This window comes from Chaetodon trifascialis, chromosome 2, assembly GCF_039877785.1.
Source record: "Chaetodon trifascialis isolate fChaTrf1 chromosome 2, fChaTrf1.hap1, whole genome shotgun sequence".
In the NCBI taxonomy this organism is placed as follows: Eukaryota; Metazoa; Chordata; class Actinopteri; order Chaetodontiformes; family Chaetodontidae; genus Chaetodon; species Chaetodon trifascialis.
The window spans coordinates 6,964,329-6,985,215 of record NC_092057.1 but is presented as its reverse complement, the minus strand read 5'-3'; the positions used below and the strand labels follow the sequence as shown (position 1 = coordinate 6,985,215).

Sequence of the window (20,887 nt, the reverse complement as noted above, 5' to 3'; positions counted from 1 at the left end):
ACCGTTTGTCATGTTTGCAGGTTCCTCCATGAAAGATCGTGTAAGAAACAAGCTGTCGCTGCTCGTTGGTCAGACGGACGCGGCTGGTTTGTGGGGTTTTATAGCAAACGAGGCTCTTTTCTGCGGTGCAGGTTTAAGTCGTTGGCAAGCAGAGAAAACTCGCAGGATCGTCATTTGCCTTTTTTTCTCAGATATTTTGCACTTGAAGAGACACATTGTGGTTGTAGCCTGTTTTTTATTTTGCAGATATTGCAGTTAAAGGGGCGCGCCACAGATTTTACACATCAGTATCAGTTGTCATGGTTGGTCCCAGCAGCCTGTGGACATGTGTCTTCAGCCTCCTGTGTCTCTGGGACAGATTTGCCAAAGTTAAAAAAAGAAATGTGGGCATTTACCTGGCAGGGATGGTAAGCGTCAGATCCAGTGCTTCTGCAGCAAACCAAGGACTAAATGTCAGGATGTGTCATGATGGAGGTGCAACACTGAATTGCTGCCCTTTAAAAGTTCTCTGTGAGTCTTTGACAGCCATGGACACACGACAGCCGGTGCTTTCACATTGTTCCACAGATCTACAGGTGGTGTTAACATGTCAAGAAACCAACAGACGAATGAGGAAGAATGAGCAGATGTCTCATGAAGAAGGAAAACTGAGCATGGTTGCTAGACTCAATGCGTTTTGGTAGCAGTGATTGTACAACAGCCTGTTTTTATGACCGTAAAGATGAAGATTAACTGCATTCATTCACGTTTGAACGTTGAATCAGTCCCACGATCGGCGGCACCTCCAGAGTCTTCAGTCACCGTCACTGTCCTCCTCGGACGACGTTTCACCTGAGGTCGAATCAGATTTCTCCGTCCGGAGGGAACCTCTTCGATTTCCTTGAGGAAACGGACCCGCTGGGAGGTGTTTATCTCGCAGGAGGTCCAAGAACCACCGAGGAACTGGGAGGAGGCCAGAGGGCGAGTGCGGAACAAGTCGACCCCCTTCTTGTAGAGACCCTTTATGATCAGCACCTTGTACGTACACATAAGAGACCCCACTGGCTGGATCAGGTGGGAGAACATAATGAGGAATAATAGGTTGGTAGAACACATGAGGAGGAAGAGGAGGGGGCTTCTGGTTCTGTCCTGGTTTCCTGACAGTGGTCAGAGGTGGTGAGGTGGTGGTGCTTCCTGCCAGAGGCTCATCGGTGACAGGAACAATCACACACGGAGGGTTTTCACTTCCTGTCTGAGCAGCCGCAGCTTCTTCCACAAAGGACTCTACAACATAAACAGTGCAAATGGGATTCGGGGTCAAAGTTCAACCAGGTGACGATCTGACTTAGTGATCATAGTGCTGAGAGGTGAATTCATGACGTACCGTGTTTTTCATCTCCTGCAGTGTCATGTTGACAGTTGGAAAGGATTTTCCCAACAGGAAGAGCCCCTTGAAGAACAGACTCATGGTTATTTCTGGTCCCGTCAGCGTTTCACAGGACTGTCAGTGCACATTTTCAGCTAATAACTTCATACAATTTCTGCTTTCAACGTTTTATTCATTCAGTCAACTGTTAAATAAAATAAGAATAAAAAAAATAGATTAATAAACTAAAAGGACTTAAGTTATAGGAATCAGAATTACATTATATACATTATAACCAAGGATGTTTTTCCTTTAACGAGCTTTAACTGCACTTGTTGCTTATTTAGTCCTAAATATTGCATGTTATAGATACATTTTTTTAAAGATTTGAGTCCAAGTTTTCAGACTGACAGGCTGTTTCCTCTGCAGATTTTTATTTCCTAGTACGAAGCTGCTTTATCACAGCTGCAAGAAATACAATTCTAGTGGGGAAATAATAAATCCTTTATTTCTTTTCTTTAAAAAAAATCTGAATTAAACATAAATTTGACGTGTTTAGTCTAACAATTATTGGATTCAGCCTATAAAAAAGCCTAGAATCTATATGCAAAGTCAGTTTTATTTCCTTTACTCAAATGGCCTGACACTGTCAAACATTCAGACCCTCTGTCAGACCAACTGTCTCCGTCCTCTGTCTCCGTCCTCATATTCTAAATGACTTGTTAAAGAACGTCTTACCTGTGTTTTGTGTCTGTGAGCACAGAAGAAGGAGCAGAGCTGCTGCAGGGGTCAGCTCCATCGTGGACAGAAAATGTTCCCAGAGACCCTCAGTGAGGCTTTTTAAGACGACGGGTGGACCCTGTGTTTTCTTTGACACCTCATTCATTTGTGTTATGACTCAGGTGATGCACCACCCTCAGTCATGTTGCTTCACAGACAAAATCTTATTTTCTTTAATAACTGAATGTACATGAATGAGCTTGTCTTATTCTTCGGAGGCGTGGAGAAACAAGGTTTGTCTTCGCTCAGTGCTTAGAGGGAGAGACGACATGCTAGAGAGTAACTCTGGTGAAGACAAACAGCTACCAAGCTGCCACGAGGACACTGAGGTCATACCCTTTATACTTTTTCAAGGTTCGACTTATTATTCCATAAAAACATGGAAATGAATCCTAATTAATCAAGCTGATTACCAAAACAGAGAAAATAAATACCAGCAAAATAAAAACACAAAAACAACATAAAACTTGTTCTAAGTAATAAAAACTATAGTCTTCTAAGTACTGAAACCGTTGTTCCCTTTCTTCTTCTGTTTTTGCATTCTTGTATTACCGCTTGTACATTTTTGAGGTACTTTATACTTCTACTCCACTACAACTCACACAGAAATATTGTCATTTCTACAGCCCTAGTTGCCACTTTGCTGACTGAGATTTTACATACAAAACATGTAACACATTTACAAGATATAAGCATTGGTACAGATTCAACTGGCCGACAGCAAAGACCCAGAATAAACCATGTCCCCAGGTGTGCACCATCTCAAATGAACCATGCGCCACCTGAGCACGACACCAATAAAGGTCTTAAAGCTATATTTTTATTTTTGCTTCTTACGTGTTTATGCACAAGTAATAATATGGCAATAATATTATAATAATTATTCAATATGTACTGATAAAGCAGTGTGAGAAGCCGTCTGCTGCTTATTGAGCACACTTCCTTTTGATATTTAAGTACATTTTTCTGATAAACACCTGTTCTTTCAGTCACGTGGGATTTTTAATTATGACCTTTTATTGGTAGCGGAATATTTTTTTTTCCAGTGTTTTCCATATTTCCATTGCTTTTGCGGTATTTTTCACGCAGTAATAACTGTTTGAAACTGGTCTTCGTGCTGCTGTGTGATCTTTCACACACAGTCCAATCAATGGCTTTTTCTTGCCCTTTAAATCGTTGAACTCTCTTGTCCGCTCGTCAGCCACGTATCGCCACGTCTGCGCGCATGCGCAGTGCAGCCACAGTTGTGTTCCGGGATCGGACGGGCAGTCCGCAGTGTAAAAATCATTTTTGTGTACCTTTTTTCCTTTTCTGTTCACATAATTATTGCACGGACCACTGAGGGGGGAGTGTGAGGGGTTTTCAGAAGGAGAAACGCTTTGAATACGGCACCGAGAGGACGTCTGTAAAGATGAACTTCTTCAGAGGAGTGATGGGGGGGCAGGCAGCCGGGCCGCAGCCGTCCGGAGCTGAGACGGTAGGAAACCAGCCCCGGCTAGCAGCTGCTAGCTTACATTTCACCGCTGTTTGACGTTACCTGACAAACAGACTACACACACGTCACCAATAAAACATGTGCTTTCACACTGACGATGTATTTTTCTCTAAAGAGAGACAGAAATATGCATTCAGAGACTGCGGCCTCCCTAAATTAGAACAACGAGCTAGTCTGAAGGCTAATTAGCCAACGTAGCATATCTGTCATTCAGCAGCAGGGCTGTCTGACAAGTCTGCTGTTTTCATACGTTCAGCTTCAATGAACTGGAAAATGAATGAAAGAAAACACAATATGAACAGTCAGTCAGCACCTTCCTTACAGTGTCTTTATTTTTAAGTAACCTCCAACGATACAAAAGCTGAATATATTCACGTCCAGTGTAAAGGAAAGTCAAAGGCATTCAAGATGAAGTAGCACATTATCACACTGGTGTTGCTGTGCAGCGTCACCGATAAATGATAAATAAGTAAAAGTAGAAAATCCTCCCAGGGTGTAATCCCAGTATGAAACAGCATCTCACTGTGTGATATCTAAGAAATGCAGAATATTTCATGCAGCGTTTTCCTGTTTGTGACTGAGTGTCATAGTCACATAATGAGATCTTTGTCCGAAGACATTCCTGTTTTGTCTTTTTAGAGAGACAGCTTGTCCCTCCTGCAGAATGCTTCATCATGAATTTGTTGAAATGTTCATGTCAGCGCCGTCTTTCCCACCACTGCCATTTAAAGAGTAACTAAACCGTAATCTGCTTTTTTGAGTTAGTAAACGATGTTTATGTGCTGCTTGTCAGTTGATCTTTGTCTCATTCATTGCAGTGGTAGTTTCTTGCCCTTATCCAGACAAAACGTAGTATTTCTGTCCTCTAGACCAGTGTTTTTTCGCCCCTTAAATTAAAGCAATGTGGCATATGTTACCAGTTTAATATGAACTAATGATCGATTTGAACTATGAATTAAATAATGATTTCTCCACGGACAGATCCAGAAGCTGTGTGACCGGGTTGCCTCCTCCACGCTCCTAGAAGACCGCAGAGATGCTGTCCGGGCTCTGAAGTCCCTCTCTAAGGTAAACGATAAAGTTACCTTAGGAAAGAGGTGCAGCAGAAATACACCCACTTGCCAGTTTATTAGGTACAGCTAGCTAAACCCAATGCGGTCTGGTACCAACCTCTGCAGTAAATCCTCCCTTTGTGAAGGTTGTAATGTTCATTTGTTGCGATGATTTAACTGCGTGATCAGTTTGGATTCATGGTTTTGCTCGGTTTTACCGTCAGAGTAGAAAAACAATAAAAACTGAACATTGAAGCTTCATAAATATCAGTTTGTGTTACAGGGCTGCTGTATTAGACTGCATCAGATTTAGCTATGTGTACCTAATAAACTGGTAGCTGAGTGTGTGTGTGATGGGGTCTGTGGGGAGAGATTTGTGTTAATCAACATTAGTGATGTTTCCAGTGCTTCTTTAATCCAGCAGGTGTTTAGTGTGTTAACAGTTTTTCATTTACAGGAGGACTAAAATCCCTGCTCTCCTGTTTTCATGTCAACGATTTGTCAAACTCTGCTGATTAAAAACTGGACTTCTTCAAATGCAGCTCTGCTCATGGACTGTTTTGTCACTGGCTGCTCCATCAGCCATGAGTAATGAGTTGATCAGGCATGAAAAAGGGGTTTAGGAGGCACAGGGTTGCACATTAACGCACAGTGACAGCACTGGTCAGAAACACAGACATGGATGTGTCCACTTCCTGTATTTTCTAAGTGATGTGTTTCTTTTACAGTATGTCTTGTGTTCAACACTCTGAGCGGCTAAACTCGCCTTACTTATCATGTTTTGTAGAAATACCGCATGGAAGTTGGCACACAGGCGATGGACCACTTGATTAACATACTGCAAACTGACAGGTATGATGATGCAGTGTTAGTGTTTTTGTTTAGCTTTGCACCTGTCACTGTTTAACCAACGTGCAGTAGAAGTGTTTCGCTAACACTCTGCTTCCTCCTGCTGATCGAACAGGTCCGACTCTGAAATCCTCGGCTACGCTTTGGACACACTGTACAACATCATCTGCAACGATGACGAGGAAGAGCAAGGTACTGAGCCCTCCCACGGTTATTACAAACCACTGCATTCCCATGAGATTGGCCATCATTTACAGATAATTCCTCCTCATTGTGCGGCCACTGTTAACAGTGTTGACTGACTGAGCCGTTGTATTGTTTGCATGTGTAAATGAGTTCAGTTCATGTCACCTGGACTCAGTTTGCACTCCCCTCATCTGTACACTGTTCATGACTGCTTCATATAAAGATTCTCGTCTCTCTTCTCTTCCATGTTTTAACCCTACAGATGAATCAGAAGGTAAAACTCTTTCCCTGTGCATGATGCCACCCCCACCCCACCCCCTCGCTAACCACCAGCACTTACAAACCAATCAGTTCCTCTTGGTCGGGATGTGGAAAAAGAGCACATTAATACTCTTGTTTACGCCTCCTGCAGTGCACAGATTGTCATCTCCAGCCTTGGTTGGCATGTTTTCACATGAATCAGTCGGCTGATTTCACATTTCTTCACAGTGGTTGAAATGAATGCTAGCTTCTGGGTGAGGCTTTAAACTTCCTCTCCCCTCCCCTGCTCTCGCAGACGCAGTAACCCCCCTCCCTGTCTCAGGGAAGCATAAGACTGTTTCCGTGCCTGGTCAGTACTCAAACCATGCTGTCCGCGCAGTAGTTGTAGTACTCCTAGGTGACTAACTTCACTAAAACCAGTGGGCACTAGGAAAGTGACTAGAAGTTGTTTGGGTGGTAACAAGAACGCTTCACTAATGCATCACATCCCTGGACCTCTGTCTGTCATGTCTCATCGCTCCTTTGCTTCCCTCATATTTTAAGATCTGGTTGTTTTTCCGCCATTGTGGTGAAATCATACTGTGTGTTTCAGTCTGCTTCTCGTGGTAAATCCTCGTTCATCGCCTTCCCGTTGTAGACTCTAATATTTTGTGTTGAGATCTGAAGCTTCTTAACAATCAGGGACAGTTTCTTAAAAGACGTTTTCCTTCTTTTTTTCCCAACCTACCTTAATTTATTTCGATTTGGCCCATTATGAAGAACAAATAGTTCTCTATCATTCTGACTGTGTTTCTGGCCGCCTGGCAGATTTCAGCCGAATGTGCTCACTCTTTATTTAGGTCTTTTCTTCCTGAGGGAAACATCTGCCTCTTTAGCCGTTAAACGCTCCACTACGTTCTCTAGTTAGTCACCAGCTTTTTCTGTCCTCTGTTTGCTGCTGAGCATGCAGAGCGCAGTGGATTTATCGGAGTGTTTTCTCTGAAAAAAGCTGCCTGATGAGAGTGAGCTGAAAGAACCTTGACGCTGTGGAGGCAGGTGATGATTATGTGTGGTCTCATCACCAGAAATGACCCTCTTCGCAGTACATTTTCATATAAATACACTGATCATTGCAGCTTTTCATGTGATTTGTGGGTGGTAGCAGAAATCAAAACCTGGGTAAATACATCTAGAAGTATCTGCATTACTAGATACCTTCTATCTTAAAATACCTTTTAAGTTATGGCCAGATTTCTCAGTTAGGTACACACTTATTGTCAGCTAACCAGCCTAAAGCTCTCAGCTCATCCCACATTAAATGTCTTCTCCTACTTCCCTCTCACAGTACCTCTCCTGAGCCCACCCTGTTCACCCCTCCACGCAGCTGCCCCCTCATCTGTGTGTCACCTTATTTTTCCAGAAGGCGCGTTCACAAGTATCACCCTGAGCGTGTACACCGTCCTTTAGTAAATTTCCATATTCTCTGTAAAGTCAGTGTTCGACCTCAGGCTGATTGCTTTGAACAAACCAGCTGGTTTCCTCACTGAACTGATGACTTCTGCTGTAGTCTTCGTCGGGTCGGAGACGTTCATTTCAGCCTTCAATCTCCCCCACAGATGAGAACGCCCAGAAGCAGGCAGATGACCTGGGAGTCCAGTTCACAGACAAGTTCATCGAGGACCCCGAACATGTGACGCTGCTTCTCACTCTGCTGGAGGTGCTGAACTGTTTGTGCTCCGGTGTCAGCAGGTCTGTGTTGTTGTCCTAACAGCTGCCTGACATATTTATGCCCTGATGTGATTGGCAGGAGTTTGACTTCCACGTGCGTTGGCCTGGAGTGAAGCTGCTGACTGCTCTCCTGAAGAACCAGGGTGTCCAGGTCCAGGGCATCATTCTGGTCAGCCCCATGGGTGAGCGTCCCCTCTGCACGCCTGATCAAACTTCTTTTATAATGTCAGGATTTTACTCACGACCTGCACCGTCAGTCTCACATCAACATATCTGCATCCCTCTTGAGGTCACGTATGTGTTCATCCGCAGGTGTCTCCAGATTGATGGACCTGTTGGCGGACTCTAGAGAAGTCATTCGCAATGATGTGAGTACCTGTCTCTGCTGCTTGAGCTGACCACTTTGTTCTAAACCACCTACGAAAGCCTCTGAAGGTCACGTTCAGACCGTCTCAAGCTCTGTGTGGACAAAAAGCATCGCTCTCATTCATTTCAGTGTTCCCATTAAAACAATGCAGGAGGCAGATTGTAGCCGGGACGCTCGCTGAGTGTTTAACGCAGGTCTTTTTCTCATGACAGTCAAATATAAATATAACCCTACAGCGGCCGTATGTTCGGATGTGGGTGACGAGCTGTTTCTCTCCTCCAACAGGGCTTGCTGCTGCTTCAACAGCTGACCAAAAGCAACGCTGCCATTCAGAAAATAGTGGCGTTTGAGAACGCGTTTGAACGTCTTCTGGATATCATCACAGAAGAGGGCAGCAGTGATGGAGGTAAAAGGATTTTGAGATTCACAACAGGAGCGTCTCTAGAAATCCAAACAACCTGACGTCTGTGCTGTGCATCCTTTTCTCCTCGGTGCAGGTATTGTGGTGGAGGACTGTTTGCTGCTGCTGCTCAACCTGCTGAAGAACAACAGCTCCAATCAGAACTTCTTCAAAGAGGGCTCCTACATTCAGAGAATGAAGCCCTGGTTCGAGGTCGGCGACGATAACTCTGGCTGGTCTGCACAGAAGGTCACCAACCTCCACCTCATGCTTCAGGTAGCACAGAGCAGCCACGTCGCTTTGACTGAAGAGCAGAACAGTGGGAACAGCATTGTTTTGATTAAATCTTGCACCATGCTCTGTTCCCAGTTGGTGCGAGTCATGGTGTCTCCTGTGAACTCTCCTGGAGCTTCAGCCAGCTGTCAGAAGTCCATGTACCAGTGTGGTCTGCTGCAGCAGCTGTGCACCATCCTCATGGCCACCGGAGTGCCTGCTGACATCCTCACTGAGGTAACAGCAGTCGTACTAACCAGCGCAGACAATAATATTAGCTCGCTCAGAAGGTGTGGCTCCTGCGTTCAAGCTCCTGATCCGGCCTCTTTGTTTCAGACCATCAACACTGTATCAGAGGTTATCCGAGGCTCACAGGTCAACCAGGACTACTTTGCGTCTGTCAATGCTCCGTCAAACCCACCGAGGTCAGACGCAAGCAGAGAACCAGGAAATTAAATCTCTCATTTTCTCAAATTCTGTACTGACTCTAACTTTTTGAACTGTCTGCAGACCGGCCATCGTGGTGCTGCTCATGTCCATGGTGAATGAGAGACAACCGTTCGTCCTCCGCTGTGCAGTCCTCTACTGCTTCCAGTGTTTCCTGTACAAAAACCAGAAAGGCCAGGGCGAGATCGTGGCGACGCTGCTGCCCTCCACCATTGATGGTCAGCTATAGCAGGATTCCAATTCTAGATGTAGGAGTATCAGTTGTTTCGTGATTATTTCTAATTATTCATTTACTGACTCGCCCACTTTTCCCCTCAGCAAACTCCATCTCGGCAGGCCAGCTGCTGTGCGGAGGCCTGTTCTCAGCAGACTCTCTGTCCAACTGGTGTGCCGCTGTGGCCCTGGCTCACGCCTTGCAGGACAACCTCACCCAGAAGGAGCAGCTGCTGAGGGTCCAGCTGGCCACCAGCCTGGGAAAGCCCCCCGTGTCGCTGCTGCAGCAGTGCACCAACATCCTGTCCCAGGTAGGACACTGACAGCGGCGCTTAGCTGCTCATGCCAGCAGGCTGTGTGTGTCGTTGTGGGACGGACTGTGTAAGAACAGGCATGTTTTGACAAATAGAGGTGAATACTGACGTGTCAACAACAGTGAATAGAACAATGTCACGTTATTGTGGTTTTGCAGGGAGATAAGATCATCCGGCGGGTGAGTAATGTGTGTGTACTGTGTCTGTGTGTGTGTGGTTTGAGTGTTCGGGCGACACCTATGCTGGTTGTTTTGGCTTGGCATCTGTAGCAGGGTTCTCGTTGGCCCACGTGTTGGGGGGGTCTTGCTTCCCTTTAACTCTTTACTACCACTTCTTCGTCCCATGACCCAGTTACTTCTCCTCGGGGTGGCACACGGGTGCACCCCCCACACACAGATCTGGACGCTCTAGTTGCTCTCACTGTGTGGACTGCGGGTGTGCACTCGAGAGGTTCAGAGAAACGGGACACAGCAGCTGTTTTCAGTGCTTTTATCTCAGGTGATGTCATCCTAACACCTCATTTGAGCCGCGACCTTTGACCGTTTGCTGCAAGCCCTTATCTGTCTGCTCAGCGCTGCAGCAGCTTTTGGGTGAGAGGTCTCCACTCTCGGTTGTGTTTTTCTTTTGTTTACATGTACCTGCTGACAAATGCACATCGCAAAGAACAGTTTTCACTGTGGGTTCATGTTGAAGAGTTTCAGCTTTAGTGTTGAGATGAAGGCATGCATGACTCTCCTCATGCATCCCCTGGAGTTGCCAGTTCTTCCATTTTTTCTGCAGTAGAAGTCAGTGGTAGTCTGCTAAAAATGCATGAGCTGCCGTGTGAGGTGAGGTCTCACATTACGTTGTCAAGCCAGAGGAAGCAACAAGGGGGCCAGCACCAGGATTTGGTGGAGGGGTCTGGTCTGTTGCCAGTTGGGATTTGGCAAGTAACTAACTGCCAAATCCCAAGATCTTTGCAAACCAGCTCCTGGAGATGAAAATGGGCTCATGAGGGTGTGAAATGAGACGTTCTGGTGGGGAGGGATCAAGTGCAGGAGGTCAAGCGGTCGAACTAGAGTCAATCTTCAGGGATAAGGCTGCGATCGAGAATGAGTTGTACAATGCAGCTTTATCTTTGGACACTCGGATGCAGAAAGAAGATGTGCGGCTAAACTGTGAATATCTGCTTGAATTTTTGGTTGCCCTCAAAGAGCTTCTGGCGCCCATTTTGCTCCAGTTAATGTGGATAAAGATGAGAATCAGCACTTGAAGGCCTTGGCAGTCGTACCTCTTTGGGTGGGGAGCAGGTTGCAGCTCCAGGTGAGGCAGTGTTTCATGGAGAGGGTAAGATGGAGGGAGACGCTGACGGGTGAGCCTCAGACTGACAAGAATGTGGTCAGCTAGCTTTGAGATTTAAAGCTAACATGCTAATGTTGTGTCTAGATGACTTTCTCCGTTGTTGTGATGGTTCACGTTAAAGGTGTCAGTGACTTGAAGGAGTCTTCGGTTTCCACACAAACACAAACACAGTGTGTGATTTCTTTTGCTGAGGCGTGTGTGTTCAATTAATACCTGTGGTCATTTTCCTGTCTTTTGTTTTCCTCTTCATTTTTGCATTACGTCACATTTGGAGACTAAATCTGAAAAGGTGATTTCGTAAGTTTTTGTAGTTTGGAATGCTTCTAAGTTTTTACCCTCACCTTCATCGCTCAGATCTCCACACTTCAATAAGTTCGGCACCATTTATTTCACTAGACGACAGACGTCTGCTCCTCCTAAAGCATGATGTGCCTTAAGCGTTGATGCACCAGCTCATTAGCAGCCTTAAGCTACGGCGTAGCGTGTAGCACTGCGTTTTAATCTCTACTGATTTTCATCATCTTACTTTCCAACTCCATGAAAGTCATCCTTTCTTTTTCTGCAGCTGGTTGAGATCAATTATTTCAAACTGCATCATTACTTTCGTGTCCACTGGAAGCAGAGGAAATATGTGTGGTAGATCTTAAACCTCTTACCTGCTTCTTGGCAATGCATGAGCATTTTCATGTCCTCTTTTCGTTATTACAGCTCATTTTCCGCCCTTTAAAAAGCACATTTTGCGGGATTTGCTTTGCATGAGCTGATAGCTGGAATACAGTGAAATTACGATTGTGTGATACTTGGATTGCAAGACAGAGTGAAAACACAAACTAATTTAAAATTGTGAACACGCTGAGTACACGATGGCTGGAGGTAAAGAAGAGTTTTTTTTAGGCTTTAAGGACATTTATGTGTTCATGCAGGTGAACACAGCTCGCTCTGGCCAACATAACCATGTCTGAATATACTGAATGTGTTAATTCTGTCCCAGTTTTTGGTTTGTTATAACCTTATTAACTACTAAGTGTTGATGTGATTGAAGTGCTCCCAGTGAAGCAGTGATGGGTTCACTTAACCTTCTCCTTATTTCTGTTGATTGGGAAATCAGATGAGAGGAAGAAAATTGGGCTAAGTGTCAGAAATGTCACGTGTCAGCAAAATGAACACCATCACATATTCAGTCCCCATTTTCACTTTCCTTTTCCTGTTTGGATTGAACACATTAGCAGTAATTTGTTGGATTTCTGGGTTGTTTTGTGTCACACTCAGCAAATTATAGCTTCCTCTTTAAAGAAATAACTTGTTGCTAACTAATGTCCCAATCTGGACTAAATCTAAGAGTCTGTGACCAGGATTCAAATTATAATTAAGTCGCCAGTCTGACCCTGATTATGCCCACTTGACCTGATGCATATAACGTCCCATATTTTCCCCTCCGGTCCCCCCGTACACGGCTGGTCTACACTGGACTCTTGTCAGTCGTTTTTACTGTCATCCCAGATGCACATGTTGACCTCTGTTGTTTCTCTTGTGCTCTTCAGGGCAGTAAAGTGCAGACCAGGGTGGGCCTCCTCATGCTGCTGTGCACATGGATCAGCAACTGTCCGATCGCGGTCACACACTTTCTGCACAATCAGGAAAACGTTCCCTTTGTATCCTTGAAGCAGCTTGCAAACCGAACACCGGCTTCATTAAAGTAAATGTCTGGATTAGGCCATAGGTTTGAGTGCAAACTATTATTTTACTCCTTTGAGATTCCAGGTTGGAAAGTGTTGGTGTTGAGTGCATCCTTGACTCGGTGACTCCTGCAGCTGACAGCTCAGATCTCAGAGAACCTGGGAGAGGATGAAAGGCTGGTGCAGGGCCTGTGTGCGCTGCTGCTCGGCATCTGCATCTATTACAACGACAACTCGCTGGAAAACTACACCAAGTGAGATCACACACCCTCAAAATACACGACCTGCTATCTAGATGTTATTACTGAACAAATGAGTCACATTTTGTGGGCACACAAACAGGAAAACAGTAAAACTGTTGTCTTCTTAGTCTAAAACCACATTTATTTAAGTGTATCGAAGCTAACATGTGTATTGAAGCTAACATGTGAGGTGACACTGCTGCCTGAGTTTGTTTTGGGCAGTTTCTCCATGTTATATGTGTGATATGTATACCTGAGTCATACAAATGGTTCTGCTGTAAAAACACTGACTTATTTTGACTCATTTGAATTTAGTTATTTTAGTTTGAAAGAGGATTAGTCATCTCTCTTTGCTTTACTTTCCTCACACCCTTAATGTGCACATACGGTGTATTAACCTTTAAAAACACATGCAGGAAGAAGTAATCAAGCTTTACCAGAGTCGGACCTTTGTTTGTCCATGTCCTCAAAGACTGAGACGCTTTGATTGCTGTGATGCAGAATATCTGCAGAAGTAACGGTTAATTCACATGCTGCACATATCTGATGTTGCAGATACTTTGTGTTACCAGTAAATACTGAATGTAAAAAAATGTTGGCACAAGGTCGAGCACGTGCTCTGTCCATCGCTCTGGGTGAAGAGAAAGAGGACGGACCAGCTGGTCTGTGTGGGGACATGAGATCAGAGTCTCATCGTTTGGTTCAGGCAGCACTTCTGTGTGAGCAGGACGGAGTTTCAAATGCAGCTTTTTACCCAAAGTTGAGCACTTTTCAACTCTCAGCACCCCAATTGCAAACAATTAGAACTGAGGAAAACACTCTTAGCTGCACACGGCCCCTAAATGACCCAATAAAGCAAACTAGGTTTCCTTCAGAAGCCTGGAAACATCAAATCACCTGAATCATGTCAACGCACTGACTCTTACAGAGCTGTGTCCTGTTTGAGACCAGTTTAGAAGCAGTGAAGGGATTTCAGGCACAACCTCACCTACTTCCAAAGGTGCACGAAGAGGGAAGAAGTCAAACTCTGCCTCCCACAGGTCGTCCCGTTTAAGACCTGCCTTGTCGTCTCTGTCCTCCTCAGAGAGAAGCTAAAGCAGCTCATCGAGAAGCGGATCGGAAAGGAAAACTTTGTGGAGAAACTGGGCTTCATCACCAAACACGAGCTGTACTCGCGGGCGGCCCAGAAGCCGCAGCCCGTCTTCCCGTCTCCAGAGCAGATGCTGTTCGACCACGAGTTCACCAAGCTGGTCAAAGAGCTGGAGGGTCAGTCACAGACCGTTCAGAGTTAGCTCGACCGTCGTTATCAGCGAAGTTTCATGCTGTTTTAACAGATGATTTTTGTTGTAGGTATGATCACCAAAGCAGTTCACAAATCCAGTGAGGAGGAGAAGAAGGAAGAGGAGGTGAAGAAGACTTTAGAGCAACATGACAACATTGTAACTCAGTACAAAGAGCTGATCAGAGAACAGGTAAACGGCTGAGTGCTGGTGGCTTTTTCAGGTCTGCACGTGCGTTTTGATGTTACTTCTCTTTAATCCCGTTGACTCTTTGATTTCGACCATGTGATCGTCAGGACGCTCAGATCCAGGAGTTGAAGGAGCAGATGTCGTCCATGTCCTCTCAGAACGAGCAGTTGCAGACAACAGTCACGCAGCAGCTGTCCCAGATCCAGCAGCACAAAGATCAGTACAACATCCTCAAGCTAAAATTAGGTGGGTTCACCTCATCGGTTAGCTGCTAACAGGTGTTCTGTGCCCTTGAGAAAAAACAGGAGCAGAGTTTAACACGAGGTTCTCTGTCATACTAATGTCTTTAATCGCATTCCTGTGCTCTGGCTCTTCTTTTCGTATTTCTGGCCACTGTTTCTGTCCACAGTAACGTTTTACTGCTTCATTGCTGACATAAAGCGGCGACGTTGATGAGCTGCGTCATCGTGAGATACAGTTTTACAGCAGTGCTCACAGGGCAGCTACACGCATCATCAGAGAGGATTTAAAGGAGCAGATCAGCATTTTGGGAACCATACGTGTGAGCTTTCTGTGTGAAAGTGACAGTTTGTCATTTAAAGGGGGTTTAAACCAGAACCAGGCTAACTGTTTCCCCATATTTCTTATCTTTGTGCTAAGCTAACAACGTCCCAACTCTAGGAAGAGTTGGGACGTTGTAGCCTACAGGTTTTACAACATTACGTCAAATCTCTTATTCAGAAAATGAGAGTGGATGCACCAGTCAGACGACAGTGAACACAGCAGCTCAGGCTTAAACAAGTGAGATTAATCAGATGCTGAAAGTCGACAGTGCGTGCTGTTGTTTTTTTCCTCTGATGAAGAATTGAAGTTAATCTGGTGAAACTGGATTTGTTTTTAACTCGTCTGATGACTCCCGTGGTTTCATTTTCTCTCTGTAGTAATGCTGAGTGTGACAAAGTCCACAGTCCTAACCCTAACCCTTATCTAAAGAGCGTCGATGGAGGCTAAAATGTTAGCGTGTGTATAGAATGATGGCTAAAAACTATGTAAGCAAAACCCAGACTGTAAACAGACATGCCTCTAAAGACTCTCACACACAGATGAAATTAAATAAGATGAAGAGTTGTCTTTCTGTGATGATTTACTGTAGTGGAGCAGCTGATGCTCAGACCTACCCCGACCCTCTCGGCTGCATATAAAAGCCTGTGGACTGACCTCAAAGTGAGGTTCACGTGTGCTCCTCCGCCTCCTCCATACTCCTGCAGCATCAACAGTGTGGAACAATGGCTAACGTTAGCCACCGACCACAACAAAGAGTCCAACAAAAAGCACGTTACAATTATTAGTGTGATTATGGTATTAGCTGACTAATGATAGCTAGCGTTAGCTTGCTTGCTAACACAAATGAATCACTAGCAATTACTCGATTCATCCAAACTCCCGCTGCTGTTTCCAGGTGACTTCTCCAGCTCTGAATGTGACATTTCGTGTGCTGTTTTTTGACTTCAGGTAAGGACAACCAGAGTCAGTCCAACAGCCAGGGAGACGCCTCACAGGTGAACGGGCTGCAGACGGAGGAGCTCACTCAGCTCAGAGAGGAGGTGGAGGAGCTCCGCAAGCAGCACACGCTCCTTCAGACACAGCTCAGTGACAAAGATGCGCTCATCAGCACGCTGGTTAGTAAACGTCTGCGTACAGCATCTATGTGTGTGTGTGTTCGTGTGTGTCGTATCTGTTGTCAGGGCCCGCAGGCGCACGCACACACAGACTCACTATGTCTGTGTGTGTGTTTGTTTGCGTAAGCTTCAAGTGGAGGCGGCGAGCTGTGCAGGCGACTCGCTCCTCCACGCACGGCTCGGCGACGCCCTGAGCAGCGTTTCCCAAACAGAAACGGCGGTCAGACGACAACATCGCTCCGTCGTTGCCAACGACAATGTTCACACAGACCACAGCTACTGAAAACAACAAGCAGATACAGAGCTTGTTTGCTTTTTGGAAACTCTTCCCCGAGGGGTAGAAGTCTGTGTTTAGACAGAGAAAATGAATAATCCGATTTGATTATGATTTAATCGTTCCCTAGTTTCGGCCGATTTGCTGCCTTCCTCTGGTTCTTATGACTGCTCATCCAACAAAACTAGACATTTGAAGATGCCACCTTCAGCTCTGCAGGAAGCTGCAGTTTTCAAACTTTTCTGACACTTCACAAACTAAACGATTAACCAATTGATCAAGAACATCATCAGCAGATTAACTGATAATGAAAACAGGGAGTCACTGTCCTATTTGTGACATGTCAGCATGCGATTAATCAGATTTTATTTCAGCCTCCCAGCGATTATGAAACGAGAGAATTGGGATAAACCATCATTGTCCCACATCACACTGCAGTGATGCTCTCGTTTTGTCTTGTGTCGTAAATCCAGCGCTCCCCTTTCCTTCACACTCTTACACTTCCTCCTCCCTGAAGGCCCAATCTCGGCCCCGCTGTGGTCTGTTAAGTTCGGCTCAGTGTGGTCGAGCCAGACTCTTGGATTGTGATGTGCGCATAGCAGATCTGTGGTTTTAACACTGATCGTAATGGAGCAGCTCTTCATCTCGCTGTGTCACTGATGTTTCACTGCAGAGGTCGGAGACGTCACAGACAGCAGAAGGTTCGGCAGCGTCAGACAACACAGAACTGCTCAAGGTGAGATCCGTCCTTCACTTTCCCTTAAGCCTTTTTATTATTCTATAGTTTTATTATTGTCAACAAATCCCATGAAAAGACAAAAACCAGCAGCACTGCTCTGCCTCTGAGTGCTTTCTGACTTCTCTTTCCTTTTGTGACTCAGCCCCGAGCCTCTTTGGTCCTATTGAAGATGTAAATCTTCAGAAAAAAAAAAATAAACTGCCGTGCTCATGTTCATGGCAATGAAGGAACATTTTACCAGAATAGTGTGAATTATTTATGTGTTTGAATAGTTTTTGGACAGAAATGGAGGCCTGTGGCACAGTGCAGGGAGAGTATATCAGACTCTGGTTACACCGTCGTTCATCGCTGAGTCTCTGACGATAAACAAAAATATAGAGTATCACCAGACTTAGCCTCAAAACTTCAAGTTAAAGCAGGTTTCAGGTCATGCCTTTGTACTTAACAGGTGTTTCAGTGTTGGTTGACTCTGTTTGTTGCAGGAGCTGGAGGTCCTGAGGAGTCAGATCCAGTCCCAGTCTGCAGAAATCAACCAGATGAAGACGGAGAGACAAGAGCTGCTCAGACGAGCCGACGCTGCCGTAAATATCATGCAGCTATGACATTTTTGTGCCAAATGCGTCACATTATTCTGAAGAGAAGCTGACTTAATGAACCTTCCGCTGGTTTCTCTCAGTCCTCGGACGCAGTTGGCGGCAGTGACGGCTCATCGGACGCCGCCAAGATGGCAGAACTGGACAGCAGACTGACGGCGCAGATGACCGAGACAGAGAAAGTCAAGGTGTGTGAATAAGTGCTGGGCTGTCTGTGCGATGTGTGTGGTCTGTGCAGCGTTCCCTCTGACCTCTTCTTCGCCGCTTCAGGAGGAGGCGAAGAGGCTGTCGGAGAGCCGGGCGGAGCTGGAGCAGCAGCTGGCCTCGGCCAACAGCACGGTGGCCATCCTGCAGACGGAGAAAGCAAAGCTGCAGACGGAGGTGCAAGAGTCCAAGAAGGAGCAGGACGACCTGCTGATGCTGCTGGCAGACCAGGACCAGAAGATCAACAGCCTGAAGCAGAGGCTCAAAGCCCTGGGAGAGACGGTAGTCAAAGACAGAATCATGCAGTTTTTCTAAATGTCCACACGTAGCTTTCAGCCACACATAAACTCAGTTTTTAGTCCCTTCACTGAGACGCGTGACTGTAAACTTAACGATAAACCTCAAAGACGATGCTTTGTGTCCCCACCGCTCAGCCGTCTTCTGTGTGTTCGCTCTAGTTAGACTGTGACGCTCTCCTTGCAGGTGGACGATGAAGACGACCTCGACGCCAGGGACCAAACAGACGACGATGACGAGGAGGAGGACGAGGACGAGGATGAGGAATAGAGACAGAAAAAAAACACAACACTGAAAGAAGAAGAAGGAGAGAGATGGGAACTTGTCTGCCAGCAGTCGAGGACAGACTGCAGGACGCCACAGAGAAACTGAAGCGTGGGACTGATATTTGAAGCGGTGTCTCTCTCCAGCTGCCATGCTTTCATTGTCCTCCACCCCTTCGTCACATCACATGTTCATGTTAGTTATTTGGACTTCTTCTGGTCCAGGATGTGGTTCTTGGGTTTTCAGTGACAGCTAACAGATTCAAACACATCAGTGCATTCATCTCTGCCACCTTCACCGTCAGACTGTGATGGTTTAGTCTGTAATGTATCGTCACGTAGTGTTTCCTTACGTCTGACACCAGAGAGAAGAGGATTTAAGATGTAGCAGCCGTAAAAAAAGGTTTGATATTATTTTACCATCAACACGCTGGTGAGCGCTGCTGCTCCCACCAGCGTCACCTGCCCTGAATTTGCCTTCACCCCCACAAACAGTCAGCGTCTCAGTATTTCAGCACTCAGAGATTTTCCACTTCCCTCCGACGACACAACCTGACCGCTCTACAATATGCTGCAAAACACTGACAGAAAAGATGTAAAGACAAAAAAGATATTTTTGCAACTTTTTGTCCAGTTCTGGCATCCAGCTTCTGTATGATATTGTGTAACTTATCGATTTATGAGCCACATTGAAATGAATAAAGAATCTATCGGTCTGTATGCCTGTATGGAGGGATAATTGTAGATAAATTAAATTTTACTAAATCCACAACAAGACTTGTGTATTTGTCTTTTCAGGGTTGTTCATGTCTGAATATAGAGCTTGATTTGGTGTTTTTTGAGGCGTTTTTATGCCTTAATCATGTGGCGACGTACAGGAGACAAGAAACGGGGACGGAAAGGATGAGAGGGATCCAGGGACGACTGTAGATCCTTGAAAAAGTTTCACCTCTCATCCAAAGGGATCACCTGAGACCAGGTGTGAATGGTTGTTAAACCTGTGAGGGGATGACAGGACAGCAGTGTGGGTGGATGTACAAACAGGGACGTTGTGGTTCAAGGTCACAATCTGGTCAATTCTCAGAGAGAACTGAGATCTGAAACGAAGCCTTTCTGTGAGTAAATATCAAATAATATTACGATTATTAGTAAATCAAAAACATTTTCTAATTTCCACCAAACATGAACAGGAAATAACACTAAGAGGACAAAGGAAGAACACCACGTCATCCTTTCACTTAGAGATTTATTCAAGAAATTAAAAGCCTCCATGTGAGGAAATATTTCTGCTCAGTTACAGTTTGACGCTGTTTGATATGCAGCCATTTCATCTTAAGAACCTTTGAAAGGAGCTGAGAAACACATGATTACAGCTTCCTAACATCTAAAGTCTTAGACAGCATGCTAACTAAAAGACCTGTGAGGTCCACAAGAGAGCAGAGCCTTGAACCAGAATCAGTGCATTTTGAGCCACAGTTCATCTGGAAAGTTACCATCAAATCTTTTAAAGTAACTCATTTTGACCAAAACCAGGGAAACTTTATGACATTAAACTGCTGGTTTCTGAGTGTTTCTGACTCCTCTGAGAAACACTTTTGTTGTGTTTGTGAAGACGCTTGTTTTACACTCCAGGAGTCAGACAACTTGTCCGAGCAGTTCAGCTATTTGACCGCTGAGCCTCAGGGGCACCAGGAGGCCGATTACATACTTCACGCTTTTTCTCTTCCAGTAAAACCACGCCTGAAAGTGCTGGAAGCAGTCTGAAGACTCTGCACGGAGAAAAACATTTTGTTTTTCATGTTTCCACACATGACGAGGCTCCTTCCAGGGCCTGAGGTCCAGTCAGGAGGACGTCTCTCTGCTTATCAGCCGGGACAGTGTGGCTGAGTCTGTGCATGTCATCAATGCAAAATGTGGTCCAGGAGACCTGCCAGGTGACAGCTTAATTAATTAATTTTGTTGCATATAAAACATAGAAAGAGCTCATAAAATATGTTTTGTAAAAAATTAAGTTGCCTGACAGTTTATACAAGAACAGCAGAAACGATTAATTGATGAGTCGATTGACAGAAAATTAATTGAGAAATATTTTAACCATCATTTAAACATTTTGCATTTCGAGCTTCATCAATGTGATATTTTGGTTTTGCTTTCCTTTAAATACTTCCAGTACATTTTCCTGATTACACTCAGGTGACATTGCTTGTAACAGAGTATTTTCACTGTGGGATTAGTACTTTTACTGAAGTGAAGGACCTGAGTACTACAGGAAGAATCATGACTCCTCTTGTGATGGCTGCGCTTCAACACTGGGGGGCAACAAACGCCCTCAAATACAGATGTGCACCAAACATCATGCACTAAATGACAAACTTCATGTTCCTTCACATGTTTAAGGAGGAAGGCGGGAAGAATTTAAAC

The 20,887-nt window shown here is 45.1% G+C and overlaps 1 protein-coding gene across 6 annotated transcripts; it reads left to right on the top strand.

Annotated features, from left to right (window-relative positions):
* The first annotated feature begins 3,338 nt into the window (after positions 1-3,338).
* uso1 (USO1 vesicle transport factor) lies at positions 3,339-19,241 on the top strand. 6 transcript variants are annotated; one of them, XM_070983079.1, is made up of 26 exons: positions 3,363-3,602; positions 4,602-4,688; positions 5,460-5,524; positions 5,637-5,713; positions 5,970-5,981; positions 7,564-7,664; positions 7,755-7,857; positions 7,988-8,043; positions 8,328-8,448; positions 8,540-8,718; positions 8,812-8,952; positions 9,052-9,140; positions 9,226-9,380; positions 9,481-9,686; positions 11,305-11,319; positions 12,572-12,682; positions 12,842-12,960; positions 14,033-14,214; positions 14,299-14,420; positions 14,525-14,663; positions 15,930-16,096; positions 17,044-17,106; positions 17,592-17,690; positions 17,786-17,890; positions 17,973-18,188; positions 18,390-19,241. In XM_070983079.1, exons 1-26 carry the CDS (start codon positions 3,537-3,539, stop codon positions 18,471-18,473), a joined length of 2,880 nt encoding a protein of 959 aa, XP_070839180.1. In that variant the 5' UTR covers positions 3,363-3,536; the 3' UTR covers positions 18,474-19,241. The 6 variants fall into 6 exon arrangements, with proteins under 6 accessions (XP_070839207.1, XP_070839180.1, XP_070839172.1 ...); XM_070983071.1 differs by lacking the exon at positions 5,970-5,981 and having other exon boundaries at positions 5,637-5,723; positions 7,562-7,664; XM_070983106.1 differs by lacking the exons at positions 5,970-5,981; positions 11,305-11,319 and having other exon boundaries at positions 3,339-3,602; positions 7,545-7,664.
* The last annotated feature ends 1,646 nt before the right edge of the window (positions 19,242-20,887 follow it).